Genomic DNA, 10,656 nt, shown 5'->3' with positions numbered 1-10,656 from the left:
ATGTGGTGCTGGGGGATTGAACCGCGGTCCCTGTGCTTTGCTAAGCTTGTTCTAAGTACGTGCTTTAGACCACTGAGCCATCTCACCAGCCCCTTTTGAGACATTTTAAAGAATTGGTTTTAATTATTCCTTAAATCTGTGGTAAAATTCTTCAAAACCATTTGGCCTGGGTTTCTCTTCTGTAAAGTTTTAAAATTTTTAAACTGACTCTGCTATTATAGATCTATCCAGATTTTCATTTTGAATCAGTTTGGGTGTTCATCTTTCTAAAATTCCTCAGCGTCATTTGGCACACAGTTCATACGACTCAGTTTTCCTTTCCAGTACTGTACTGCCTCTTATTCTTTTTTGATTTTACTAATTTTGTTTGTGGTTAAGCTGGAGTTCCTACTTTTTTTTTCTTTGACACTTTCAAATAGAATCAGATTTTGGTTTCAATGATTTTTTTTTCCCCCCATTCATTTTAATGTTCACTTTAGTGGTCCTTCTGTTTCATTTAGGATTTAGTTGAGCTCTTTATTCTGGTGTGTTTTGTTTTGCGGTACTCGGGATTGAATGCAGTTCATGGCAGGATGGTACTCCACCACTGAGCTAACACCTCAAGCCTCTTGATAGGTCTCATTCTGTTGCCCAGGCTGTCTTGCCTTGGCCTCTGGAGTAGTTGGGGTTGTGGGTGTGTGCTTCTGCACCCAGCTTTTGTTTTTCCTTTTAACATAATCCAGTTACAAATTTTCTTCTAAAACTACCTAATTATATTCCATATGTTGTCATTTTTTTTGTTCATCTCAAATTACTTTCTAACTTATCTTACTATTTGAAACAACCTCTTCTATTTTTCTTACTTTTTTCTTTTTTTTTTTTTTCTTTTTTGTGGTACCAGGGATTGAGCTCAGGACCCTGCGCTTACCAGGAAAGCGCTTATTCTACTGAGCCATCTCCCTGGCCAACCTGTTCTATTTTTATGATTTATTGATTACTTAGGAATGTGTCGCTTAATTTCCCCATATTTGTGGATATCTTAATTTTTCTTCTAATTTTATTCCATAGTGATTAGAGAACAGACTATATGATTTGAGGGGTGTGTGTGTGTGTGTGTTGAATAGCTCCATTAATTCTAGTAATATATGTTATTATATGTAGTGTTATAAAGCTTTTCAAAACTGTTATGTATTAAGGTCTGCTAGAATGTCTGTTAAAGAATAAGATTCAGACCATACCCACAAATCTAGTTTCTTCTAAAATATATTTGTGCTGTTTTAGGGTATGAAATATTGTCTGCCTCACCTTGACATCCTATTCAGTTTTTTTCACTTGGAAAACTGTTACAGCCACACTCTGAGTAGTGAGTTACTACAAAAGCACTCTGCTTCTTTTGGACAAAGACTGCTCTCATATCTTTTTAGATGTTATCAGACAGACTATTAAAAATAACAGAGAAAAAGTAAAAGATTTTGTTTATTGGGAAAATTTAATTATGTAAAATAGCAAAATTTTGTGCCTTTTCGGGTTGTACTTTTATTTCCTTGCACTTATTTTTAAGTAAAGCTTTTAATAGAAACTTGGTGGAGATACTGTGTATTTTGTAAACATTCTATTTAATGGATCATGTCATGCTTTCCTGAAAAGGAGACTGAAACTATATCTTAAAACAATGGAAGAGTATCTCATAAAGTCTGTAGGAATATGTAAAAGGCATTAAGCCATTATATGATACGAAAAAGTCAGGCCTTACAGTGGCACCTCAGTTCACCAACTTAATTTGTTCCACAGTGTTCACTGATGTACAGTTTGCAAACAGAACCAAATTATTGGTAAGCAACAGTGTTCATGAACTATGGTACCATTGTATTTACAAGATAAAAGGTCCTCTAAGATTTAGTTGCTCTCCATTTGCAACTTAAAGGAGAAAGTTTATTTGGCTCCTGAATCTCACAGGGTTCAGTCTGCAGTTGACTAACTCCAAGGAAGAAGGGTGTAGTGAAGGACAGCTGCTTGTCTTGTGGCAGTCAGGAAGCAGAGAATGAAGGTGGGAGCTGGGGAGGGAGCAATTCCCTGCAAAGGCACACTCCCAGCAGCACTCTCTTCCACACAGTCCCTGCCACCCAACACCTCCTGTAGCTAGAACTCATCAGCGGACTGATACACTGCATGTAACTTCTGAATCCATAAATAGCCACACTTCAGAATCCATGAAAACTTTGGGAGCTGCTTTACATGCCAGTTGTAACAAAAATGTTCTGAAGTACATGTTTCTGATTATAAACTGGATATAAAAAGTCTCTTAGAATTGAAATTAACTTAAAAGCATTAGTAATGCTTTTGGTACAGGTTAAGAGCAGAAATTGGATACAATTTCAAAAAATTCATTGACATTCAAAAAAGCAATGACAACTTTTTTGTTTTTAATTAAGAATACCCTTTTAGAAAAGAAATGAAGAGAGAGCCCTAACTTTCCTGAAGGTTAGTGAGCACCAGTTAAAACAGTGTTTGAGAAAACCCATACTTGGACCTGCAAGCATGACCTTTTATTTTTCCCTTACAGTTCTGTTGGCATGAATGGTTTCACTCCAGTGAAGCATGGAAAACAGTGTTTTGAAAAGACAAAAACAGTTTGACATAAAAAGCATCTTGACCATGTACTCTCTAGTTCTAGATTTTTTAATTGGCTGATGGCAGTAATTTTCTTTACACTGCCGTCCTTATGCTGTTTTCTCCTTACACTGTTTGAAGACTTTCTTGTGAGTCTTGTTCAAAGTATATTAAGAAATGGTGACATTTAATGGATAGGGATAGCCAGCATATTAATTACTAATCAGTACTATAATTTTAAGAATGGGCTCTGGCCCAGGCTAGTCTCAAACTTAGGGGCTCAGTGATCCTCCTGCCTGTCAGCCTCCTGAGTAGCTGGAGCTAGATGTATACTGTTGTGTATGGCTTCTAGTTCTTTTTAGACAGACTGAATGAGCAGGGAGGAAAAGAAGAAGTAAGTAAGGGGCTATAGGAGTAAAAGAGGTCAGCTACCCACGTGATTATTTAAAAGGAAAAGTTATGACTAGGTTAGTTATGAAAAATTATTTAATAATTTCATACTCCTGAAAGTAAAACAGTATATTTAATTATGACAATAGTGCTTTCAGCAATTCAACTTACTTGAAAAAAAGAATCTATGATTTAGATAACTGATAAGCATTTTTTTCTTATGCTGCACTTATCTTTTATTCATCATTTCAATTCAAGTTATTGGGCCGGGGAGATGGCTCAGTGGAATAAGCACTTCCCTGGCATGCACAAGGGCCTGAGTTCAATAAGTTCAATCCCCAGTTCCGCCAAAAAAAAAAAAAAAAATCAGTTGACGTTATTCCCAGATAAACAGCTTCAGAGAACAATAGAGCAACCACAGAGTAGCACAGACTGGTGAATCTAATTTCTATAGTGAGCAAGCTGCATACAGTTTCAGTATTGTTCAGAATCATCATTTATTTACATTAGCATAATGTATCATAGGAAGAGCAACATAGTTAGTAAAAGGAAATTGTGCTTTATATGTATATTTTTTCAATTACCCTGGCATTGATCTACACTTTTTCTATTTCATTGACTTTGTAACTGATTTTAAGGTAAAATTACAAAGTTCTTAAAATGAATCTTTAAAAGTATATATTGGGGGCTTGTCCAATAGCTCAGTTGGTTAAAGTGCACTTGGACAAATGCAGTCAGGCACAGGGGACCACAGTTTGATCCCCAGCCCCAAAAGCTGCCCCACACCCACCCTTAAGGCAGCCAGAACTAGCTGAAAAAAAATTCCTAAAACTATACATTGTGGGCTAGCCAGATAGCTCAGCAGACTAAAGCACCTGCTTAGGCAGAGCGCAGCGGCCAGGGTTTGATCCCCGGCGTGCCATGCCAGCCCTACTCCTGGGGCACACTGAGAAGGCGAATGAGACTTGGTGTGGTGGCTAAAAACAGAAGGATCAATATGAGTCCGATTTGTGTAGTGACACCCTGTAGACATGTACTAAACACATTAAAAAAATGAACTATATATTGTAATTATGAAATTAATCATAAAAACTAATAAATTAGATTGAGGAAGGGGAAATCAGTTAGGTTTTAATAAAGGTTAGGCTTCATATTATTTATTGTATATTGGGTGAAAATGTAGAATAAAGGACCTAAGACTGGGTGTGGTGGCGCACACCTGTAATCCCAGCACTTGGGAGGCTGAAAAACAAGAGAATCACTGCGAATCTGATCTACATAGTAAGACCCTATACCCTATACTAAAAACATTAAAAAAGAAAAAAAGAAGAAGAATAGAGGACCTAGAAGGCTCGAAACATAAATGACAGTAAAAGGGAAGAAATGCTAATTACTCTAATTTGATCAGTACATCCTGTGTGCATATGTTGAAATGTCACACTATATCCATTACTAAGTGTAATTATTGCATGTTAAAAGTTTTTTAAACAGATTAGTCTTCATTCTCATGATTAGTATCTTAAAGCAATTTTTGTTGTTGACTGGTTGATGTTATTTATCACTTTTCTTTGTACTTTCGTTAATTATTAATGAATGTAATTCTCTTAAATCTTATGCACACTAAGGAACCTAAGGAGCAGGGAACAGCACAATTTGAGTTTGACTCCAGACAGTAGTAGTGCAAGTTCTGGTGACTTCACCTGGCTCTGCTCCTCCTTACCTGGTCTTTCAGTAGGCCTCTTTAAATCTGGAGTTCTTTCTTAATTGGTTGGGCTTCATCTTGAGTTAGTCTTTATTTTACTCTCATCCCCTAAGAAATAGTTCTGGATGGTGTGTTCAGATCTTGTCTTTCAGAAGCTTTGCCTTTAATAGAGTGACATTCAAGCAAGGTTATCCTGCTCTTAAATATTGCTCTGAAGAAGTGTGTGCCAGTAAGACACTCGCATTGACCTGCTTGTAAATCTTCTTGGTGTGCCTTATCCTTAAAGGAGCTTAATGATAAGTGTTTGATTGTACTTAATTGTGTTATCTCATTTTCCTGGAGGATAGTGCTGCCATTCAACCTGTAGATTATTTTCTCACTTTCAAGAAATTTTCTTCTGAAAACTTTTAATACATCTTTTATGTTAATTGTATTTTTACTTCAGAGATACCAATTATTGTGTTAGAATGTCTGAAGTTAACAGACTTTTTTCCTTCATTCTTATAGGGCAGTATTTGAGTTCCCATCTTATTGATTGTGGTTTTGGTTTTTTTTTTGGGGGGGGGGGTTGGCTATTTTACAGTTTCTGTTTGCTGATTGAGGGAGTTTAAAGTTTTTTGGAAAGGAGGACAGGTTGGATGGTGGCACAGAATACAGGATAAACTCAAAATTTTAAATGTTTTGTAACTCCTTTGGAGAGGAAAGTATGCATAGAAATTTCTGACTTTATAAAAGCCTTTGGAGTAATGAAATGTTGAGCTTTTGCTGACCATGGAAAATATTGAGTGCATAGGAATATATGTTATTGGTAAGTTTATGTGGGTCTTTCTTTAAAGAATTGTTTATGCTTTTCTTTGCGATCTTTGTCCAATGAATAAACAAAATTATAGTAAATGTCTAAAGCAAAATTAAGTGCTCACTTTGGCAGCATATATACTAAAGCAAAAATTAAATGCTTATGGCAACATCAAATGCGCAGCCTATGGAAAAGCAAGTGTTTGCCTAGAAATGTTTTCTGGGTATTTGACAATCTTAATTTTAGAAGTTACTGATAGATTTTTTTTTTTCTATAACAGAACATTGATATCTTTGAAACTATTTTCATTATTGTATGCAGTCTTAAATTTAAGTCCTGGAATTTTAGATCTAATTCCTTAATAGACTTTCCCCCTATTACAGTGCTCACAACAGTGTTTCAACCCAGAATGAGTCACAACAGGTAAGATATTATTAAGCTTCAAGTCACTAGAACATTGTAGTTAAAGTAAATAATACTAATTTCATTTTCTTTTCCTCATCTTTTAAGTGGCTCAGTAATGTCTAAGCCCTTATTTTAATTAGATCTGTTATAAATAGAACAGATGCTCTATAAAACATTTTCTGTCCCTATTCAAGAAAAGTTAAGAAAATACTAATCAGTTAAATTATCATCTCTAAGGTAATGCATAAGATTTATCACTATATGAATAGCATTCTATTTTCGTACTCTTTGTTGAGGAATAGATATTTTCTCTAAATGAAATATATGATCTTTATCATTTTTGTCCAAAGGCTTGGGGTGTGAGACCTGCTGTGCCTGTGATTCCTTCCACATCCTCTGGTCCTGTGCTGGTAGAAATAGAGAATCTTCCACGGAGTTCTAGGATGGATCAGCACGACAGGAAATGGTTTGTTAACTTCTCAAAACAAATTATTGCTTGCTTGACCATTTCTAAATTATATGCTGTAATCTTAGAATACTTTAAATATGGTTAAAAGCAAATTATTCATATTTGTGGGGTGACAAGCATGTTGAACAGTCAGAAGTGAGGAAAATAAGGTATGTGCATGAAGAAGGGAGTGCAGTTGTCTAAATGAAGAACATAAGACAGCTCTCTTTGTTTTGATAAGCATGATCTGGGAGTGGTAAATGGTTCTCTGTTGAGAAGACTTCCCTGCCAGTCACTAGAAACCTTTCCCAGATCCGTAGGAAAATACGTTTGTTACATATTTTTCCATACTACATGTACAGCTTTATAGATACATTTTCTGCAGTAAAGGGTAAATGTAAAGTCAAAAAGGAAACATGATTAGTCATAAAATAAAGAATGAATTATATCATATTTTAGAGATTCAGAGATCATTTGATGAGAACGAAAATGTTTCTTTAGGGCTTGGGAGAGATAGTTCAGTGGCATAAGCACCTGCCTCGCAAGTGCAAGGCCCTAATTTTGATCCTTGGTACAAAAAAAAAAAAAAAAAGTTTATTTGACTTTCTGAGTTCTTTTTCTAGATTAGTAATACACAAATATGAATACTTTGCTGCTTATTGATGAGCTTAATTCATCCTTTCCCAAATATATGTGGCTTTGGGGAGGTTGGTGCTGCTTGGGAATTATTTGATTGAGTGGTCATGTTGGGTGTTTCATCTATTCAAATTTTGTGTGTTATTAAACCAACTTTGATGATTTATCGGATTTTTCTCTTTCTCTCTTGCTCTTGGTTTAGTACCTGAAATGTAATGAGTTTCTGTGGTGATCTCAAGGTTTTGGTCAGCTTTCTGTGCAACCAGTTCTTCCCTCATGGTGGTGGTTCAACAGTGGTTGGTGATTATATTTAGTCTTTGCTGTGAAATTTTTATTTTTCATTATTACTATTGGCTTAACTAACTTAAGGGTGCTTTGCTTTTGGAGGGATATTTTTACTTCAGTTCCAAAAACTTTCGATTAAGAGCAGGAGGATTTCACATTTTTTTCTTTTTCCTTGGTAGTATGGTAAGGATACTTTCTGCGTGAGGACACACACTTAGTTTCAAGAATGAGGCCAACAAATGTCAAATTTTAGTCTTAAAGCCACTTTTGAAAGTTTAATTCCTTACTGAAAATACAGCTCCAATAAAATTTCTTTCCATTGACTCTTATTGACAAAAAAAAAAAAAAAGAAATACTGAGGTATCAACAATGAAAGGACTGTTTTCATATGTTTGTCTCTTAATAAAGAATGAGAATTTGGCTAGTTTGCATCCTTTATTCTGATGTTGAATATTTGAGTTTTTCCACCTTACTAGATACATATTTAAATCTGTTTGATTTGTTAAGGCACTACCCAGTTTTTTTGCTACAGCCTCTAAAGAGTGAATGTGTGTAGTGAATCTGATTGATTTTCAAGAAAAATGAAATATTTGGAACTATGTATCCTCCTTTTATGTGGGTGTGCTGAGAACTGCTTTTCTGAAGTGGAGTAAAGTGATGATCCCTAAAATCTGATGAGCCTCTCTGTGTTAACAGGGCATGGAACTAAATATGCTTCTGACGTGTCTTGGAACTAATGAATTCTCCTGCCTTATTTAAAAGACATTCTGTATTTAATTCTGTGTCTCTGCATGCTTTGACTTAAAAGAATGTAGAACATTCCTCCTTTAGAAAGTGTTAAATTAATAAAGTTTGAAGATACTCCCTAGGTTTGAACACTTGGGCAGAGTAATGGGCCTTCTTCTTCTTCTTCGTCTTCTTTTTTTTTTTTTTTTTTTTTGGTCTGTTTGAGCAAGGGTTTTGCTGTGATGTTAAGCCTGACCTTGAGCCCATTTGTAAGCCTAGGATGGTCTCAAACTCACAACAGTTCTCCTGCCTCAGCCGTCCAACGTGCTGGAGTTACAGGTGTGCATCAGCGCCCCAGGCAAGCATCTTGTTGCAGACAATTTACAGCAAGTGTAATCTAAATCTACCCCCTTTGGAAATCTTTAGCTTTTTGTTGCTGGTATGTTTTAAATAGTATCGTTACTTTGGTGGGTGACTTGATCTATCAAAATTTATCACATTTATGAGGAAACGTTTCATGTAATGTAAATATGCAAATTGTTTATAAATGAGAAAACTAAATAGTAGTTACAAATCTTTTTTTAAAAAATCTTACATTTATAAGGGAGAACATAAACCTTAATCTTCTAAATTTTTAGAGACTTAAATTGGAAATCATTTTTGTGAATCTAATAATTTTATTTTAGAAAGATTATTATTGTTTTTTTAAAAAGCCTTCCAGTTTGTTGTGAAAAATCCTTGTCTGTTTTCCTGAAGAAAAAAGTTAAACACTGATATTTTTGTTGAGTTAGAAAAATAACACACAAAAAAAATATTTTAGAGATATTTTATATTTGGGATGATTTTTTTCTTTGTAGTGGTTTAAAATAATCTACTTCCTTTTGCCACACTGAGAAATTCTGACTTGCTGACCCTTGGCCAGTTTTCCACGGGAGGACTGATCACACCTAACCCATAAATGCACGTCTGCATATTTGAATCCTCTAGGCTTACTCTATAGCACTGCAACAAAAACTACCTAATACCTTGTTGAATTGGTTCTTGGGGGGGGGCTTCAAATCTCATCAGAGTATCTGTACCTGTTTTATTTCATTTTGATGTCCTTTGAACTTTGCCTGAAAGATACAGTGATTCTCTATTGTTAATTGGGAACACTGATTGAAAAAAAATTATACAGCTTCTAAAGTTTTTTCAATGTTCTTGTTTACTAAGTGATTTCAGTTTTGTGAAATGCCTTAATTTGGGAGATAATTTTCACAATTGCTCTTCTCTACAAATGCCTTTATCCTTGTGTAGCCTTCACCTTACAAAATATTTAATTCAGTAGATTGTGAATTTTTCTCTCTTTTTTTTTTTTTTTTTTGGCCAGATCTTGCTACGTAGTTTAGGCTGCCTTGAACTCACCATATAGCTCAGGCTGGCCTTCAAATTGCAACTGGCCTCCTGAGTTCCAGAATTAACAAATATGTATCACTATACTCTGGCCTTGAATATTTATTTCTTTTCATATGAACCTAAAAATTTCTACTTTTGAATTTTATTTTTTGGAGCAATAGCAGGGACAGATACAGAATGTCTTTCTCTCTGTGAAATTTCCTCTTTAACTAATTTATGTAGCTAATTCTGATTGCTCGCACAAATTGATACTTTTCCATTATGTGTAATTTCGTGGATTTCTGCCCTTTGTGCTTGAATATTGCTGCATAGAGTTGATGTCGGCAGCAGCTCAGAGCAATGGTGCAGGATAATCGCGTCGCTTGTTTCCTTATTACCTCTTTCACATCTGTTTTCTCCTGTTCCTGTTCACTAACTCTGCTCCCTTCCCACTCCCCAACCATCTAGGCTCTCTGCTGCCAGTGACTGCTGTCAACATGGTGGAAACCAGTGGAATCCAAGGGCCCTGCCCTCACCCCAGACCACACATAGAAACTACCCAGACTGTGTGTATGAGCACAGTGTGAAGAATGCAGGAGTCCGTCACGGTGCCCATTTTCCTGGCCACTCAGCCATGACTGAGATATGAGTGTTAAGCCTTTTAGTTAGGCCTTGGAACACTTGTCATCCAAGTCAGTGCTGTACATTTTCTGATATTTATAAAAGATTGATCGCATTAGGAATATTTGGGAGATTTTATTTTATGCTGAGTCACTAGTTTTATAGTGCTATTTCTGACTGCATTCTTCTGTGGAAAGGAAGAGGATCTTAAGAAGCTATATCCATCAATGACAATGACAGGTGTTGCCATGTTGGAAAGTATGTGTATGACACTGTGCCTTTGGAGAGAGTTTGTGTGATTTTAGCCTGTTAATAAAGTGACTCAGAATATCTCACATTAAGTTTATGTTTGGCTGCGAATTGTCATCCCACCACATATTATCTAAATACATTGAGATTTGAAGAATCTTTGTGTTACAAGCATGTCCAAAGGAAGCATGGTCAGTCATGCTATATCAGCTATTAATAGTATTTTTTTTATTAATAGTATTTTTGTAATACTGTTCTTATATACTGTTTTAATTTCTTAAAGCTTTTTTAGTACTTCATATTTTTAGGTTTTTTTTATTTTTTAAGAGAGTATAAAATAGGGGCTGGTGAGATGGCTCAGTGGTCTAAAGCACCTACTTAGAACAAGCTTAGCAAAAGCATCAGGGACCGCGGTTCAATCCCCCAGCACCACAT

General features: G+C 35.6%; 1 protein-coding gene across 3 annotated transcripts in view; it reads left to right on the top strand.

The window, feature by feature from the left end:
• Positions 1 to 10,656, top strand: part of Epb41l5 (erythrocyte membrane protein band 4.1 like 5) — a 184,079-nt gene that overhangs the window by 89,091 nt on the left and 84,332 nt on the right. For 2 of the 3 annotated variants that reach the window (XM_023709699.1, XM_004626349.2), the window contains exons 15-16: positions 5,861 to 5,900; positions 6,233 to 6,348. In XM_023709699.1, coding sequence (XP_023565467.1) covers positions 5,861 to 5,900; positions 6,233 to 6,348 — 156 coding nt within the window. Of the gene's footprint in view, positions 1 to 5,860; positions 5,901 to 6,232; positions 6,349 to 9,819; positions 10,547 to 10,656 lie in introns of those variants that run through there. The other variant, XM_004626350.2, reaches the window with a different exon arrangement.

The sequence above is a fragment of the Octodon degus genome, unplaced genomic scaffold (genome assembly GCF_000260255.1).
Source record: "Octodon degus isolate 3935 unplaced genomic scaffold, OctDeg1.0 scaffold00014, whole genome shotgun sequence".
NCBI classification, from domain to species: domain Eukaryota; kingdom Metazoa; phylum Chordata; class Mammalia; order Rodentia; family Octodontidae; genus Octodon; species Octodon degus.
This window is presented reverse-complemented; position numbering and strand designations above follow the sequence as displayed.